General features: G+C 35.2%; 1 protein-coding gene across 1 annotated transcript in view; it reads left to right on the top strand.

Annotated features, from left to right (window-relative positions):
* LOC149285548 (vascular endothelial growth factor C-like) overlaps window positions 1-20,166 on the top strand; it is a 141,397-nt gene that overhangs the window by 107,611 nt on the left and 13,620 nt on the right. Inside the window, exons 2-4 of the mRNA XM_089495162.1 lie at window positions 1,719-1,831; window positions 8,803-9,004; window positions 10,412-10,602. Of these exons, the coding sequence (XP_089351288.1) occupies window positions 1,719-1,831; window positions 8,803-9,004; window positions 10,412-10,602 (506 nt within the window). The remainder of the gene's footprint in view (window positions 1-1,718; window positions 1,832-8,802; window positions 9,005-10,411; window positions 10,603-20,166) is intronic.

Below are 20,166 nucleotides of genomic sequence, written 5' to 3'. Positions count from 1 at the left end.
GAATAAATATTATTCCATGACTGTTCTTTTATTTCAAAATCATATGTGACTAATATTGCATTAATGTAGGTATTGTTAGGTAGTAAAAGAAAAAGTCCAAATTCCGACATATTTACTTCCTGGTGTATGGGTTTATATGGTTTGTAAGAAAATGTAGACTGAACAAAATAATTGTATTTCCTTTCAATAACTATACATTACATAGAACATAATTAGTTGTGTGTGATTTTTCTTATAACTATGCTGTGTCATGTCAACTGGCTCAGAAATCTGAGAGGTGTAGAAGGTTGGTGTGTGTCGCTAACCTGCCAATTCTGTCTGACTTTATTGTCCTTGATTTTTCATAAGCACAAAAACCATTAATAATCAACTGACTATGCTCACTTACTTTAGCTTCTCTACAAGTAATTAAACTATTACGTCGTTGTATATGACTTTATGTCTATAAATTTCCAACATAAGTTGATACAAGTGGCAAAAATACCTTAAGTGAGACTTCAATATTGTCCCCCACAAATTCTCCTTGACACCAAAGGCAATCAGATCTTTCCCTAGGTCAACATTATCTTTAAACTTCTTAGCCTAAGACATTGTTTGGCTAACTCAAGCTTTACTTGCATGCATTCAACGACTATAGCTTATTGGGTTTTTTACCATTTATAATAAATGCTTGTTGGGGTTATATGTGATGAAAGATTTTTTGATGATGTAAGGACATTTATTGCGGCAGGTTTGGATAGTTTACACTTTCCTGACATTGTTTACAGTGGCTGAGGCACACAATACATGTACGTATTCAATAACATCTGGGCACCTACTGTCCAAAATCCAAAAGGCTGGTGGAGAATGTATGGGAATGTCCTAGCAGAAATGTGCGTGAAAAGTAGATTTATTATAGTCATACAGACTCATGATTTATGATTGTGCCTCTTCTGAGAATATTTTGAATTTATTTTACTGTTAGATAAAGGAAAGAAATGAATTTGCAGGGCATTGGAATTAAGTATTACATTACATTCTCCTCTATCCTTGAAAATATAATATTAATTATTCAGATACTGATATTGTGATATACTCTTCTGTAGTGACAATAAATAATTTCATCCCTCAGTCTCAACTCAAGTAATTACAGCTATAACAGCCGTTTATTCCAAATATTTTTTATTTAAGTATTAGCATTGCCGTAGATGCAAGGCTGAATAATTAATCTGAGCTCCCAGGATTACTTTAAGTGTAGCAACTATTTCTGTAATTCGGTAATAAAGAACAATTCCGCTTCTGTTTAAAGAAATGCACCAGCTTTATTAAAGGTATATAAACAAGTCTAAAAATAGCTGTAATTACATTTGGTATCTTACTGCATGATGGAAAATAGAACACGTTATCTCTCAAATTAAATCTATACCAATATAATAAAAATCATAAAAATAACAAAGCTACAGTGCCTTTGAAATAATCTTTGCCTAAAGTGCCAGTTAATATCCATTTGTCCATCCTACAAGTCAAGGCAATTTATATAACTATGAGAACAGAAACCTATTGTTTCAAAGGTAATAACTAACATGTAATGTCTTATATTATTAGATTATTATAGATTATAAAATAACTATAATTAAATTGAATTCCAGATGGCAAGTACGATGCTTCAGTGAATGAGAAACATTGGTTCCTTCAATGTGCTTCAGTTTATGGTAGATGTTCTGTCTCATTTTTCACAGGTTGTGGACAATTCTTACACAACTTGGCTGCCTCCTTGTTAATCTTAGCAAGTGGAACTCTGAAATTCAATGTTCTTCGAAAAGTTCTGAAAGCTCTGATGTTTTCAACTAAGGTGAATCTTTATATTTCTGAACAGGCATTGCAAAGCTGAAATAGCTAAGGCTTGCAATGCCCCAAATTTGTCAGCTTTGTAGAATTGTCGTTGAGTTTAACGGAGATAGCATTTGATTTTGCATTGTAGTCATAAGGCACCAAGCTGGTTAGGGCCCTAAAAAATAAATAACTAATTTACTTCTCCGTTTGAATCTTACTTATCTATTTTGTTATGTGTTTTAAGTTTTGTTATAAAAGGCACAATTTAATAAAATTGTGATAAATCCAGATCTCCCACACGGACTTTTATGTTGTTAGTAGAATCATTTGCAAACATTCTATATTTTTTCCCACATATGTCTGGTTTCAGTGCAGTGGAGCAAAACGGTAAAATTCTAGTGTGTTTTTAAGAACTGTTTTAATAACAATACTTTCCATATTATTATTTTTATTATATATATATTTTATATATATTTATATAATGCCAACAATTTACGCTGTCATATTACAATATATATAATCAAAGGGAATGACAAAACTACAATTGGCAGACAAACTCGATATTAGCTTAAACTCTCTGCTAATCCTTATTTATGAAATGACTGTGTGATGTTCATTCCATAACGTTTGTTTTCTCAATCAAGTCACTAATACTCATACCTGGGAACTTCTGGGCTCCGGCTACCTGGAGCCTTCCCTTGCATGATGTGGCCAGGACTGCACACTGATGTTAGTAGAAGGTTCCTACTGACGTCAGTGGGAGTTCCTGCAGACGTTGCGGGAGTTCCCACTGACGTCGGGGGCGTTCCAGCCGACATCAAGGGCATTCCTGCAGACGGATGCGGGAAACACCACCATTTAAAGGGAAAATGGGCGGGAAGCGGGCCATGTCAAGACCCCCGCGACCCAGAGGTCAAACCCGGAGAGTTCCCAGGTATGCTAATACTTAGATAGGTATTTTTGCAATGCAGAATTTTTACTGCATTTTTGCAATGCAGTTAAATTCCATACATGATCATTTTGAATTATCAAATTTATTCTATTATCACCTTAAACACAGCAACAGTCCTCCTCCCGAGGTCAGGCTCTAGATCTGCCCTTGGGAGGGACAAGAGTAGACAGGATGGGGTGGTAAGTGCAATTTTGCATATTGTTCCAAATGCTCTTCAGACTACCACCACTGATTAGCTATTTAGTTTTGTAAATAAATGAGATTTTTCCAGCTATCTTTATTGGTGTGCTGGTCGTACTTTGCTATGATGTATATTTATGGTCCTTTTTCTGTGTTGTTTTTACAGAATTTATAACATACAGGTGGTTAAAGACAGTATTTGTACATTTAAACGATGGCAGGTTTGTTGGGCAGCATCAAATAAATGTACATTATTGTCGTCGTTGAGAAATGCAGTCTTGTCTTTTGGTCTGTGAAATGCATGTGCATTTTTTGCATATGACAGCTCTATTTAGATTGCTAATGTACTTCTAGTTGTGCAGCTAAATGACTTATAAGTACTTGGCCTTAGATAAAATATTTAATCAGTGTCAGCCTCATTTGCAAGAATGATAAGCCTTGTAACCTATTTTTTTATCTTTAAGACTCTGCTGTGATTCTATGTAGGTTTAACAGTCACTGATAACTGCTGTGGCATCAGGGGCATGCTGCATGACATTACAAAACACGTAAAGTAACTAGGCAAAACATATAAATAAATGACAGGTTTCAATAAATTCCAGATTGTTTAGTATTACCTGATTACAGAGTTGATGACTTACTAAAAACAATTGGAACATGATCATACGAAACCTAATTGTCTCTAAAAATTTGATGCAAATGTGTTATAGTTGCAGACAAAAGACAATTGAAAAAGAAAAAGCAACAAAAAGAGAAATGAAAGATAAAACCGGAAGAAACTCGTGCTTGTTGCCCCCTAGTGGTAGAATAGCTGCCTGCAGGGACACAATTGGTCCTCTCTGGGTTACATTTGTACTAAAGAACCTGGTTTTTGTGGGCCTTTTCTTTTTAAGTTAGTGAAACAGAATGTAGAATTCTAGCTGCATACCTGTTTCCACAATCTGACATTTTCTTGGCATGTGCTTGGTTTTCCTTTGTTTTGGTTTTGTTCAATGTTTTGCAGTCATAGTTCAAACTTAATATTAATAGTCCAGTCAAAGAAAGGCAATGGGGTTATTTTGCATGAGTTCTACTAGCACAGTAAACTGCACATCTATCTCTGAGAAAATTCAGATTAAAGGGACATTACAGGAAGCTTTTTTTGTCTTTTTTCTTTTGTTGGCATGTAAATGTGGTGTAACATTGTAGCATTGCAATACAAAAATGGTGTCCTATTTATTATTCTACTTTACTGTTAATCATGTAAATGATACCTACTACTTTTTGGCTTACAGTAGTTCCATTCATTTAAGTGGCTTTTTCACTTATTTTTGAATACATCAAGACCACAACATTTTTGTGTTTTGCTATATCTTTATTAAAACCTCAATTTCCTTCTTATTTAGTTTACCCAGAAATTTTTTTTTATTATTTTTGCAGGAAAACTGGGGCTTTCTTTTGTAGCCATATTCATACAAATACCACTATTTATTAAAACTAAAATATAAAAAGTGGGCTACAATTGTACCAGTTTGAAACTAGCACAGGAATACCCTACAAGCTTAGGTTTTTCTTGAGTTTTTGGAGGGTCACAATACTCCTTTATGTAGAGTCACAGTGCTCCAGTCACAATACTCCTTTATGTAGGGTCACAGTACTCCAGTACTACACAACAAGAACAAGAAGTTCAGTGTTTTTTGGTATTAATTACATAATAATTAATAACATAACAAAATGTGTTATGGTCCATCAGAACAGAATGGGAATATCATGACATGCCTGACACTCTCCACCCACATATCTCCCTTATCCATGACCTTTGTGTACTTACTTCACAGTAACTTGGTCATCGTCACCGGGCAGTGGCTAAATATACCACTTGTTGAGCCATTAGTTGGGTCTACCAGCCAGTCAAAATCTGGTCAATTATGTAATTAGTGTGACTACAGACTTGCACATTTACTATCATTGTATAACATTGGAAGACAGGATATTTTCATTCCAACACTGATTAAACAAGTATTGCAATTTGTGGTGTGACTAAACCAATGTCCAGTAGAAGAAAAACAGTACTTTCCTGTGGGAGGATGTGGTTTCACACTCAACTCCTCAGCAATTTGCTTGTAAGAAAATAGAAACAAAAGACAAATGACACATCGGTAGAAACGCAGCCCTTCTGAGTAATATGATTAAATGCTAATTATCAAATAAAAGGAGATTTACAGTGTTGGGTTAAAGCAGCTTGGTCACTTTTTTTGTCAGGGGTTTTATTTCATTTAGAGGAACTATAAATAGCTAAGAGAATACTAATGGATTTTATGGCCTTTCTCAAAACATACTATTTGGGGAAACTGTGACACACACAAGGGTTTTTTTCTTTCAGCCTAACAACTTTAAATCTGTTGAAATGAACACAGATACTCATTTATCCTTAATGGCTACAGTTAAAGAACTACATAGCTATGATAACTCACATTAGATTAGGGTCTGGTTACTTTAATTCATCCATAAACAAAATATGTTTTCTAAAAGAAATATATTTCCGTTTGCTTATTACGGGGAGTCACAGGGTTTAGAGGATAGTGAAAGGAACAATAATTGAGTAAGAGATTTGAATTGGCATGTGATTGGCTTTACATATTACTTGAATCACTTACTCAACAATTGCCTCTGTATATGAAGTAAATGTAATGTATATGCACTATATGTATATACATTACTGGGACACCTGACCGTTACACCAACAGGGACTTTATGACATTGCATCCAAAATACTTAGACATTAATATTTACTTGATCTCCCCTACTTTGCAGCTACAGTTTAACAGCTTCCTCTATTCTGGGGAGACATTCCAGAAGATTTTTGGAGTGTTTCTGTGGGAGTTTTCCCCATTCATCCAGTTGGAAGGATAGAATTGTCCAAAATGTCTTGGTATGCTGAAGGGAACATACCAAGACATTTTGGACAATGCTATGCTTCCAACTTTGTGGGAACAGTTTGGGAATCGCCCTTTTCTATATATAGACATAGTTGGACGAGTTTGATGTGGAAGAACTTGACTGGCCTGATCAGAGCCCTGACCTCAATCCCATCGAACACCTTTGGGATGAACTGGAACGGAGATTGTGAGCCAAATTGTCTCACCCATCATCAGTGCCTGACCTCACAAACGCTCTACTGGATGACTGGGCAAAAATTCCCACAGAAACACCGCAAAAGTTTGTTGAAAGCCTTCCCAGAAGAATGAAAGCTGTTACAGCTGCAAAGAGGGGACTAGCTACATGTTGTCTATGTACTTAGAATGCAGTTATAAAAAACCCTGTTGCTGTAATGGCCAATGTTTATTTAAATGGTTAATTACAGACAATGTATGTCTGTGTTATGTACTGTTTATAAAATTCCTTTAGCATTCCTTTTTTTTTCTTTGACATTGTGTATGTAGCATTCAAAATCAATCTGTAATCAGTTGATATCATGCTGTTTGTCCTGAATGATGCAAGGGTGCAGTTTAAACGGTATATTAAAAATGTGTATAAGCTGATCAAGGAGAAAACTCAAAGTTGAATCTTTTCTGCAAACCTAAGAGACAAATTGTGAATATGGTTATTTTTCTGTAGGTGGCACATAGTTTGTTGGGTTTCAAAAGTATTTGTCGGTACATAATAGCCTAAGGCTATAAGGGGGAACATTTGCCACAAAGTTAGAAAATGCTGAGGTTAATTCAAGAGGCTGGTAATTATTTTGCTGGGTTGTAGAAAGGCTTGATTTAAACCAGTAATCATCCGAAGAACCTCCGAAGGCATCCTCACTTGATTGAATGCCATTTTCAGCTCTAATCATTAACTTGTTCCAAGTTTTGTAACAAGATACTTAGTGAACAGCACTACGTGCTATGCATATTTACATCCTGCTGTATGACTGTTTTCATTCATACACTAAATAAACATACTGTACATCAAGCTAAAATCCTGCAATGTAATACAATATCAACTTCATAGAAATCCCACTGTCTAAAGAAAATCTCAAATGTCTTGGTGGAATGTTTTAATTTATGGGATAACACTGCCCTGAGAGGTCAATTATGTCTCATATTTCAAAGGTGACAAATTATGGATGAGGAAATATCTGCAAAAAACACAGTCATAATGCATTTGCAATGCATTAGTACTAGTATTATTTAACTCTTGTAATCTTACTAATTAGCGACCAGCGCAGTGTATAATATTAGTCTCCGTACCCCAGTCAACGATGTAGATCATAAGAGATCCCTTGCAAAATCACAAGAAGCATCTAAAAAATATCAAAAATTGTTTTTCAGTCCAGGATAGGTCCAGGTAAAATAAAATTATAGTCAATACTGTATACTACAATGAATTATCTGATCAAAAATGTTCTACGCATGATTAGATGGCCAATCATGATCTAGATCAGGACTGGATAAAGTGCTACCATCCAGCTGTTGTACAGTTAAAAAATATGATAGTTGTGGTGCAATAGTAGATATTGGAAGTTGCTGGAAATTTTGTAATCATCATCAAGACTTTGTGGGAGACCAGTCAGAAAAATGATAAATCCATTCTGGATGAGGCCATCATTAACAGGAATGTAATCTTCTCAAGGGCATCAGGAGAGCCGATTGTAATTTCTTTCTACTGTTGCATTATAAGCAGTTTATATGTCACCATTATGTCATAGATGTTCTGTTATTAAGAGTTTCTTTTGCTTGTTTAGGATGCCTAGAAATGTTTTTTTTATTAAGAATGAAAATATTTACATTTCACTTGAGACAAACAGCTTGAAGTCAACAGACTTTGTGAATGTAAATAGTTGCAAGAAGGCATGTTTACCGTTTCAGTCCAGATGAGATAATATTTGCATTTACAAAGATTAGCCATTGAGAGAAATATTATAAATTATTTTGTGACGTTCAAGTAGCAGTTATTGAATGTTTCATAGCCTGCCATGTTTGAAATGATGGCATTACACAATATGACAGACATTATTACTGTGTTTCACCATCAATAGTACTGTAACTTTTGCCAGGAAAATAAGCATTTTGACCTTTTAATACTTGTTGAGAGGGGCATGTGGAAAAAAAGTGAAACCACAGCTTTTGCAATAAACACTATCAACATCAGGATGTAATTTTTCTGTGCAACTTCATTTTTCTAAATCAGACCACTGGCGTTAAGAAGACAGCTTCATTTGTTGAGAAATTACATCTGGAATGTACAAACAACTGGGCTAATTTTACAGTGTTTTAGAATAGCTAGAAATGTTTCAGTCAACTCTTGTGTGTTGAACACATTTTTTGGCATATTTTGAAAGGTTGCCAGTTTGACACAGAGCTTTAAATAGCATTATATGGGACAGATGTGATTAGTTAGAGAATCAATCTCTGTGGTCTTTCAGTTCTGATCAGGATCCTTGTGTGGATAAATACATGGCTTCTTAGAAAGAGTCTAAGGGATACGTTTTTTAAGTGACTACAGAATTAAAACATGACATCAGAGCATGAAAGCATGCCTGCCCTGAACACAGTTATGACCCAATGCAAACAAGAATGCTTTGGGTCTGCAGCAACATATGACAGTCTGACCTGGTGTTAAATCACCACCAATGTGATGTCCATTATATTCAGTTAATTGAATAGCTGTACATTGAATCACTTGTCAATGAAGCAGTTAATTGCTTGAAAACATAAAAAAGCTGTTGATGTTATTATTAGCAATTTTAATAGGGTAGCAGTTTAATGTAAAAATGAAGGGGGTTTGCTTGGGGAAAACCACATAGTGCTCACTACCTTTTTTTCAAACTGTATAAAACATAATAACAGACAGTTTGATATAATATAACTGTTATTTTATTTCATTAAAAGGATCATCTAAATAAGGAATTGGAAGAGCAACTACGGGCTGTGTCCAGTGTGGATGAACTTATGACACTTCTTTACCCGGAATCTTGGAAAATGTTCAAGTGTCAATTAAGGCAAGGAGGACTATCCGGCTTTGATGCTAGAAGAGATCATAGTGTTAAATTTGCAGCTGCACATTACAATTACAATGCTGATATCTGGAAAAGTAAGTGCAGGAATAAGGCACAATACTACTACTACTAATTAGCTCAATGGTAATGACCGCAAACCTGAAAGTCAGGCATTCTGATGGTCTTTAAATGTTGGCTGCAGTCTAGTATGTTAACTAAACAAATAATTACTTAAAAGAAACAAACAAAACCTTGTTTATTTATGGCCATCTTTACAAACCGGTGTTAAAAAAACACCGTAGATTAAAGCACAGGGAATTTCTATATATGACTTATCTAATAAAGAATTACTTTAGCAATCCTTGTTGAAATCAATATTTTTGAAAAACAATGGCAATATTATATACAATACTTGTATCAAAAACCAAATGCTGTTTTTTTGTTTCTTACTTTACTTCTTTAAAAATCTATTTTTATTTAAATACTATTAATATGTATTGAATTATTCAGAGCAACCAGTGAAGTATGACCTACCTCCAGTTTTCGTTCCTTTTTTGTACTTTACTAAATTTATTCCAGACCCATTTTTTTAAAAGAAAATATTTCTCCCCTTTGATGCTTATTAATTAGGCAAAATTTCATGGGGGCAGATTTTTTTTCTCTTCTTTTTGAATTTTAGACACCCATGCTTCCATTGAATACTTTTGCAAAAAAACTACCACAAAGAATGCTTATATTTATGTTAAAATGTTGACAAAAATATTATAGTAATAGTCTTTTAACCTACTTAGTCCCAGATGTGAGCTCTATCCCTCCTCATAACAGTACACATCTAAAGGTCACCTTTTAGTTTTGTAAATATGGCCCTTTAGCCGCCTTAAAAGGTAGGAGCTTTGAAGAAATGTGTTACAAATATAGGCATTGGAGGACTATTTAGATCAAAAGGAGGAATAAGAGTGAGAGATAAGCTTGTCTAACTTTAACTGATTCAATGAGGTCTAATCTACAATTTACTTAGAGTTCGCATATACCAAAACATTCCATTGCTAAATGTCTGCCCACACCACTCACATCCATGCTGACAGCAGTGGGGTTAATGTTATTCCCCACCAGGTACAAGCACTGGTGGCAACTTTAATCCATTCACATATCCATGAACTGCGATACTTTCATGCCATGGTATTCCGTCAAATGATTATATACTGTTTTATTCTGGATGTCTATGGAAATTATAGGTGAACAAAATCTAATGATCATCATGTTGTCATTTCCAACATGCAAAGCCAAGTTCTCCATAAGGCAATGTAGACATTTAATAGAGTTTCAGGGTGCTGTAAGGGGCAAGTGGTGGTTTGATCTTTTACCCATACCCCGCTTACTACATTTCCATGCAGAACCTACAAATCGAGGCATCAGTGCTCCTCCAAAAATGTTTGTTTCATATCAATTTATTTTGTGTTTATGGCAGCTTGTTAACATATGACATAATGCTTTTTTGGCAGGCATTGAAATTGAGTGGAGAAAAACCCTGTGCATGCCACGTGAAGTATGTGTAGATGTGGGGAAAGAGTTTGGAGCTGCAACAAACACCTTCTTTAAACCTCCTTGTGTATCCGTGTACAGATGTGGGGGTTGCTGTAATAGCGAAGGTCTACACTGCATGAACACAAGCTCAACATATGTCAGCAAAACAGTAAGTTAAATGGCATCCCTTTTTGAGACTGATTTTCTTGTTTGTTTGTTTTTTTTGTTCCTAATTCTTTGACTTTATGTCCATCTTAATCTACAACAAAGATGAGGATGATTAAGACGTTCTAACATGGAATATTTTTGCTGTATGTCTAATGTAAATGTATTTATGTAAAATTTTAATTAAAAAAGGTTAAATTGCATCCATATCATGTCACATATCTCATGTATCATAATGTGTGGGAAAACCTGTGTTTAGAATTGCTTGCTGATGTAAAGGTGCTTTACAATGATCCGCTCATACCATTCAGAACCATTGAGTGCCTTGTGTAATGCAACTGAATGTATGGGTTTGCCAGACACTATTAGAATGATGTAATGCAACTTAAACCATGGGTTTGACAGCAAGGAATATGTAAAATATGTATTTCATCTACATTTCAGGGCTCTATATAATTAGGTCTAAGTAATAATCTAGGTCAGTGGTATACAACTCCAGGCCTTGAAGGCCACAAACACTAGCCTTTTTAATGAAATATTTTTTTACATATTTTGTCACATGACCTTTTTCCTGTCCTTTTCTTATTTGTGCATACATATGTATTATTAACTAGGAAATATGTCAGTACATTCACACTAGACAAAACACTTAGAGCATAGGGGAGAGGACGTCACCGCAAGTGCCACCATATTGCCCAGAGTAAAAGTAAGGGCAAAATGACGTGATTTTGGTGATGTCCTTTCCCCCGATTGGAGCATTGGGGAGGAGACGTCACCACAAGCGCTGCCATATTGCCTGGGTTCAAGATAAGGCAAAATGACAGTGCTTTCAATAAAGTCCTCTCCTCCAAGGAGAAGACGTCATCGCAAGTCCCGCCGGTTTGGAGAAAGTTCCTGCTGGGTTATGTCTGTGATGCTGACAAAGATAGAAGATAGTAGACTGAAGATAGAAGAGAAGGGAGAAGTATAAAGATAGAAAATGAAGAAGCGGAAGTGGTTGCAGAAGCGGAAGTGGACAGAAAAGGTAAGGAAACAACCTTGAGAGAGAGAGACAGCACATTTTCATTTCCTTTTAACATCACTACAGGAATGTATAATAATCCATTAATAATCTCTGTACCTTGCTATGACTGTCTGCATGTTAATGTATAAGTGTATGACAATGTCTGCTTTAAATGTACAATCTGCCTGAAGAAGAGGCCTAGATACTCTTGAAAGTTTACAATCCATTATATGTCAGTTTTCTAATAAAGGTATCATCTTTACCAAATTTACATATTAAGTGTGAAAGTTTATCATTCTTCTATCTACAAAGGAAATCTTTTCCCCATTACGTGTACATTTGTACAAATTTTCTATGTGTTTTCTTTTCTATATATAATGTGTAATTTACATATTCAATTATTTTAGGTAAACCAATCTCTGTTGATTTGTTTCAGTGGATAGTATAACATTCAGAGCATCCTGACCTTTCAGAAGGCAGATCGTGCAGATGAATTGCACGTCTCATGATCTGCTTTTTGTTATTTGTCTGAAATACGTTATTGTTGTAAAAAAAGCCTCTGCATTAGTTAACCAAAAATTGTCTGTATGTTACCAATTTTAAAACGTAATGTGGGCACGTTTAGTTAAAGATTTTAACCTACTTGAAGAAAAAAAACGCTTTCATTAGAGTACAGTACAAGAAACTGTCAACAGACCTCACTTGTCTGGAAAAGTCACAACAAATGCTGGCTGTCCTGGTCACCAACCCGACCTTTGGTATCTGCTACTGCATATGCAAAATGTCCAAGTTGGGCACTACGCAAGCTCAAAGGGGTGGAGAGTGTTCGTTGTATGCTGTGTGAAATGATTACACAAGCCAAAGCAATAGAAGCATTTAAAAAAATGTTTACGGAAAAGTCAGTGTGGGGAACATACTAGGATACATCAGCTTAAGCAGCCAATTAGGGAGAGAAAAGTGCTTTAATTGGAAGACTTCACACAGATGCACTGCATGCATTTGGAAAACAGAAGGCACCTAAAGTGTATATGATGGCTGGAGCATCCCTTTAGTGTTAGTTGTGTCTGAACACATTGTTACAGAAGCAAAATGTATCTAATGGTATATTTTTTTCCACCACACACATTAATACCCCATACTCAAAACAATTCTCCATTTTGGAAGGGAAGGAGACCTGCCCAACTATCTACAGAACCGCAGACATTCATAATTGTGTGTAAACTGGGAAATACGAGACTAATTTAGGAAACCACATTTTGTTGTTATATGCAGAGAATGTCTGTTGGGCTACATAACATTCCGTTTTAACAGGTTAATGCTACGTTATATGATTTCGAAGTACATAAACAGCAAAATGATCTGTATTTTTTCTTCTCTTCTTGAATTATAATAAATATATCAATCTTTATGTTTTTTTTTATAAAATCAGGTTCAGTTAAGTATGATTTCTTGCATTCTTGTAGTTTCATGATGCAAATTAGTGATGCCATTTTCAAAACCACATATTTCAAAAACAAATGTTTACTACAGAATTTATGGTGTATGGTAAGTCTCAACATTTGTCTTCCAAAGAAAATAAAATGTAAGTTTTATATTTTAATTAACAAATACATTATGTGTGTGGTGTAAAGTTTGAAAAATGCCTTGTCTTAGAGATGTTACAAATAGCTCAATGACTTACTGGGATGCTATGGTAATTGTACCACTTTTACTCCTTTTATACCCCAAATACCGTATTTGCTCGATTATAAGACGACCCTGATTATAAGACGACCCCCCAAAATCTAAATATTAATTTAGGAAAAAAACAAAAAGCCTGAATATAAGACTACCCTATAGGAAATTTTTTTTTACTAGTAAATATTAATTCATGTAAACAATTTTTTCATATTTAACAAAAGCTATGATTGAGAAAAATATATATTTTTTTATTTCCTTTTATTTGCCAACCTGCCCCCCCAGTTATGCACATCTGCCCCCAGGGTTGCCACTCTGCCCCCAGAAATGCCTTATATCCCCTGTTTGCCACTCTGCCCCATGATGTGCCTTTTAACCCTCTATATGCCACTCTGCCTCCAGAAATGTCTTATACCCTCCTATATGCCACTCTGCCCCATGATATGATAAAAGGCATATCATGGGGCAGAGTGGCATATAGGGGGTTAAAAGGCATTTCTGGAGATATATATATATATATATATATATATATATAAACTGCTTACAGCAATCACACTCCTATCAAGCCAAGGCAGCTAGTACATGCTGGAACCTGGGGATGATGGGACTGTGAGTACAGCCTCCTTATGCCATGCTTCCACCACCACCCCCCTTACACATCCATGCTATCACACACACACTCATTCACAAACATTTAAATACTCATTCATTCCATTAATCACACATACTTCACACATTAATCATAAAAACCCTCCCCCACCCCCTTACCTGAACTGCAGATCTCTCACTCGAAGACTTCTGCAGGGGCCCGGCTGTGCGAGCAACTCCTCTGGCCCCGCCCTAGAGGAAGGAGGGGGGAGGCAGAATTATGTGACACTCTGCTAGCTTCCTGTTCTCCTGCTGCTAGAAGAGACGCTGCTCGCGACCAAAGCACCGGTAAGCAGCCTGGCCCCAGCGGACATTTTTTTTGAGGTATGATTAGAAGACGACCTTGATTATAAGACGAGGGGTCTTCTATAATTCGTCTTATAATCGAGCAAATACGGTACATTTAAATAAATGTTTCCACAGTAAATCTGTAAAACATGTTTCTGATAGATGTGGGGGATTATTCTATATATATACATATATATATATATATATATATATATATATATATATATATACATATGTCTATACCTATGAACTTTATTTATACTAGCTAAAGCACGCAGTTATCACTATTGTAGAGGCCAAAGGCTGGGTCTAGAGTCAGAGTCTCCCGGCTTTCCTGGCTTTCATGGTTCCATAGGTACATGGTCTTTTGAGTTTAACTCTTTGAGCGCCAAAAGTATGAGTAATTTGTTTTTTATAATGAATTACGCATCATTCAAACAGCCAACAGCCTAGGCAAGTTACTTATAAAAAGATATCATGAGATCTTAAAGTTTTCCTATCACCATTGTGACCAAAGGATTGTTCAAGCTTATTGGACCATTCCATTGGATTTCACAGTATGATTATATTTATCTATCCGTCTACAGTATATACACTAATGTTCAAAAGTTTGGGGTCACATAGAAAATATATTGTTTTTGAAAGACAAGCACGTTTCAGCCATTAATGATCAAATGGATCAGAAATACTGTGTAGACATTGTAACTGACTTTTGTAGTAGAAAAAGGCTGATTTTTTTTTATAGAATATCTTCCTTTTATAAGCAACCAAACTTTTTACTGGTAGTGTATGCAGTATATATATATATATATATATATATATATATATATATATATATACTGCATACACTACCAGTAAAAAGTTTTAGAACACCCCCATTTTTCATTGAAACTTATGCAGTTGAATGCCTATGTAAAATAAAGCATAGAACAAATAAACAATTGGCCACAAAAAGAAATCATGGAATCCTTTTCTTTAACAAAATGTATTCTAAATTTCTGACTCATCAAACACTTGTGGTGTTCTTTCCACAACAGAAATCAAATATTGTTTTGAAAGTTCTTTCCAACACTGTTGCAGAAGTTCCCACAAATGTGTTGTACTTGTAGGTTGCTTTCATTTCACCCTACTGTCCAGTTCATCCCAAACCAGCTCAGCTGAGTTTAAGTATGGAGACTGTGCTGGCCATTCCATGATTTGAAGCCTACCATTTTGTTCTTTTCTTAGAACAAACCTGAGGGTATGTTTTGGGTGATTATCTTGCTGTAGGATGAACTCCTGATCAACTAGGCATGTACCAGAGGGTAATTGCATGGTGCTGCAAAATGCTGTGGTATTGGTTCATGGTGCCACTCACTCTGCAGCTTGCCAACTCTGTATCCAGCAAAAGTGCCCCAGACCACCATGCTTGACAGTTGGTGTCACACACTTAGGAACCATCATTTAATCGACGGCGTACAAAAACCATGCATGATTAACCGAAGATCTCACATTTTGATTCATTGGTCCATAAGACCTTATTCCAGTCTTCAGTAGTCCACTGATGGTGCTTCATGGCCCAGACAAGCCTTTTTTTCTTATAATGCCATCTTAGCAATGGCTTTCTTACTGTCATTCGACCATTCTAACCTGCAGCTTTGAGTCATCTCTTCACCGTTGAAACTGAGGCTTGCTTACTTCGATCAGTGTTAAGCTATGCACTTGAAGCACTTCTTCTGTGAGCCGTCACACAAACTGTTCACTCTGAGAAACTTGTCATCTGATTCAGAGTTTCCTCTAGTTTCCAAGTGCCTTTTGATGGTGTAGGAAAATGTACTCACTGACACATTGATTTTCTTTGTAATTTCTCTAAAGGAAAGACCTACACTTTTAAGGGTTATAATGGCCTGTCAATCATTGTTTGTTAATTGATTTTTTTGCCATTTTGAGAGCAATATACTACTTCCTGCAGTACAATACTGTGCACATGTTGCTAAAGAGGGTATAGTAACACAGTCTGTTCCAACACTGCTTGTATACAGAGAGAGGGCTTGTAAGTTATCAAAAAAAGTTGGGACAACAGTAGGTATTGTTAGCATCAACTTTCAAGGCTTAATGTATTGTCAAAGTTGCAGAACAACTGTAAGTTGTTAACCCATTACATCTTCCTGGAAAAGGCCTTTTTTTGTACATTTGTACCATTTAGGTTATTCACTGGAGTTGAACTGTGTAAATGTCAATAAAAACTGGAAAAATCGGGGTGTTGTCCAGTAATGCGTGTGTATGTATATATATATATATATATATATATATATATATATATATATATATATATATATATATTTAAAGTACGACTTTTCTTTACCCAGCCATCAATAGGTCAAAACAGCATGTGAAAAAAGTCTTGGAAGTCTTGACTCCTAACCACATCTCTGACACCACTCCTAAAACTATTTTCTCCAGGGAACTTTACAATCTAGAGGGGGTGTCCCAAGGAATAAAATCTGCTTGCTATATATATAGTCATGAACTTTTTTGTCATGTAATATTTTGTGTGACTTTCCCTGCTCAAATACCATGCTTAGATATTTATGGTAATTAAGTCTGTTCCTTCATAGATTTTAAATAGTAATAGTGTCCACCTGAATGATTTAAGCCAAGTCATTCTGTCTACCACATGCAGTATATTAAGGTGTTTTAGATTATTATGTTTTAGACAAATAACAAGGCTAAAATAACTTGAACTGTGAAAAAAGAAAACATGTTAGCAAAAAAAAACCACATGGTAGACAATGGGTAAACTGCAAAGCAATTTTATACTACAAGAATTGTATAACTGGCAACATACTGATATAAGAAAATCAAACCAACATGGCACAGCAGGCTGTGAATATTTCAGTTCTACAACAGACTGTTGAATATTTTGGTTCCTTTAGCAATTTGTGAATTGGCTGAACATTCCTGCCAAACAGAACTTTGGGAGCATGTTCAATGCAACTGTAAAAGTCTTGCCTTTTTAGCATATCTTTCACATTTGTTTTGTGTCGTTAATAAGATATTTAGATTTTTCGGATTTGGAATTCTGCCAACTCCTGTAAAAACGCAGTCATAAAAACTTATTGGTATTCATTCTTATTGCTCTACACTAGAGAGTGGGAATAAATCAAAATATTTGTTGACTTTTTTCTATAAGCAGTTTTTATATAATTTGTTTTCAAAATTTTTACTTAACTACATTTGATATTGGTGAGAAAAGAATTTTTTCTGAAAAAAAATGCATAGCAGAAAGGTCATTTGTCTAATAATAGCTGCTTCAAAAGAATTGCACAGATATAATTAACATTTTATTAACAGTAGGAGCCTAAGCACGAAGGAGCGGATAAGAGGGAGATGCTTGTAAAATTGTCCTGCCTCCACCATGTTATGTTTAAATTATATCTGGAGTACAGCGAGGAAACTAATAATGTCCAATTATATTGGACGTAGGTCACTGTGTCTGTGTTTAAAACTAACATTGCGATCTTTTATTTCTTGAATTTTGAACTTAAAGGGTTAAACTGTAAAATTTACAATTTTTGTTTGTATCTGCTTGTTTCATAAAAAAAAATCATGTGTGCTTCCGTGGAACGCTTCTTTGTATTCACCCAAAAGTATATTACTAAACCTACAGTGGATATAAAATGTCTATAGACCCCTGCTAAAATGCCAGGTTCTTGTGATTTTAAAGAATAAGCCAAAGATAAATCATGTCAGAACTTTTTCCACCTTCAATGTGACCTATAACGTGAACAATTCAATTACAAAACAAACTGAAATCTTTGAGGGGAAAAAACCCAATAAACCTCACAATAACCTGGTTATTTTATATCCACTATAATACGAGCTCATTACAAGTCAAAAGTCCTTATTACATTCCTTTTTATATTCACCCCAACAGAATGAAACCCACAACACAGATGCCTTCTGGGACACAAGTCTCTCTGTCTCTCTCTAACCTGTTTTACTCATACCTCGCAATTTGCTGGGTTTGACCCTGAGCCTCTGGGTGAAGCAGGTCAGTTTATTCACTCTCTGGAGAGTAAAGTGGTGTTTAGTCTTGTCCACGTTCCTCTACAGGTTCTGACCACCCATTGCCCATTAAAGTCTAACTAGGACTGGTACTGCTCCTACACCCAGTTTCTCCCAACCCAAGGCCACATGCTTAAGAGTCCCAAGGCATGGTTCTACAGCCCTAAAAGTCAATAATAGAAGTAGAAACAGCAGAACATATTTTTTAAAGAAACTATTAATTTCTAAACGTACATCCCTAAGGCCAGCCCAAGTTATATAATATATTACAAGGTAACCACAACAGTACCCTTTTCTCCAGCTTTAACAGTATCATATTATTATTTATTTTGTATTTTCAGATCATGGCAGTAGTGCTATGGAAACTGCTTTGCACTTTATAGGTAAAATGTAATGCAATAAATTTAATAGTATGCTACGCATAAGAGAAGACATTATAATAGTAAAGCAACAGCTATTTACTATGAAAATTACCAAAACAATTTATTTTTTTATATCTTATTCCTGATAAATATTTGTGTTTATATGTATAAATATAGGTTTAAACTAGAGTTTAATTTTGTTCATGTCCACTAAAGTAGAAAGAGGGGAATAAGTCTTAAAGGAAAAAAAAAAAAAATACATTAAAATAGCTCTGGTCCTGTAGGTACAAAAGAGCCCCTACTCCTTAGGCGGTTAAGACTGTTTGCGTTTTTTAGCAAAAAGGGATAGCAGCATGTACATTGAATAATTATAAGATCATGTCATTTAGAGACTTTGCTTACGTATCATCTACTTATATATCAACAAATATAACAATTTAACAAACCTCCTTAAAAAGCTATTACCACTTAAACGTATATGCTTTGTTTGGGGGGTTTTGAAAATAACTCCAGGCATTGAGGTAGAATGATTTATGCCTATTTCATTGAACACTGTCTATACCTATAATATTTTTCATTAGCAGATGGTATTAATGATTTTTGAGCTTACAAATCATTTTTTTAATCTGTTCCTTCATACATTCCCCTTTACTCATGTTCTAATAAAGTGATTGTTATTGTCTACTCTAAGGTCTATGTGGCACATTTTTTATTTCATTTCCATTACTGAGAGGATTTTGTGCGGTTATAAGCAGAAAGCAGTGGGAAATGTAGCCTATATCCAAATAATTATGTATCAGATCAAAACTGTATATTATTTGTCTATTATTTCTGTCACTTAAACTCAATGGCTATTCCAGCTGCGACTTGTCATACAAGTTATAAAACAACTACATTTTTGTAATGACAGAATTGGAGTAAAAAGAAAATTAAAAACAATGCCACTTTTTTTAATGGGAGGCTAGTTTATGACATAATCCCTTACGTCTTTTTTCTTTTTTTTTTTTTATCTTTTTCATCCATTTTCCCGAAGTGTGAAAAAATCTTCCATGAGTCGGTGGTTAGAATTGCCTGCCTTATGATCCATGTCACCTTTAAAAGCCCCTAACAGAGTTCTCACATTTAAAACAGCTGCTAGGAGAAATGCAAGAAATGTCTTTGTGGCAGCTGCCAGAAATTGTTAACTGGATGCAGACCCCAGAATTACAGGCCTTACGTAGTTTGTTCCAACACTCAGCCTTGGGATGCGGTCTGTGTAAAAGCCTTTACGTCCATTTCACATGTTTTTCTCTGTGCGACCACTGTATATCTTTCAAATACCTTTATGTTAAAACACACTGAAAGAAATGAAATATAATGCATCATGTAGTTAATAAACATTATTAACAAAAACAAGGTTTATCTGCAGAGGCCATGTGAGCCTAAATATTATGCTATCCTGCTGTAGAGAGAAAACGAGAAAAATATGAATGGTTGAATGCAATATATGAATGTAACAAGCGAAGACAGAGAACGCAATGCTGGTGACATAGTTGGCCTAGGC

Source organism: Sceloporus occidentalis, unplaced genomic scaffold (assembly GCF_023333645.1).
Source record: "Sceloporus occidentalis isolate IW3139 unplaced genomic scaffold, rSceOcc1.0.p SCAF_77, whole genome shotgun sequence".
Taxonomy (NCBI): domain Eukaryota; kingdom Metazoa; phylum Chordata; class Lepidosauria; order Squamata; family Phrynosomatidae; genus Sceloporus; species Sceloporus occidentalis.
Note: the sequence above shows the minus strand (reverse complement) of the source record. Positions and strands in the feature narration are given on the sequence as shown.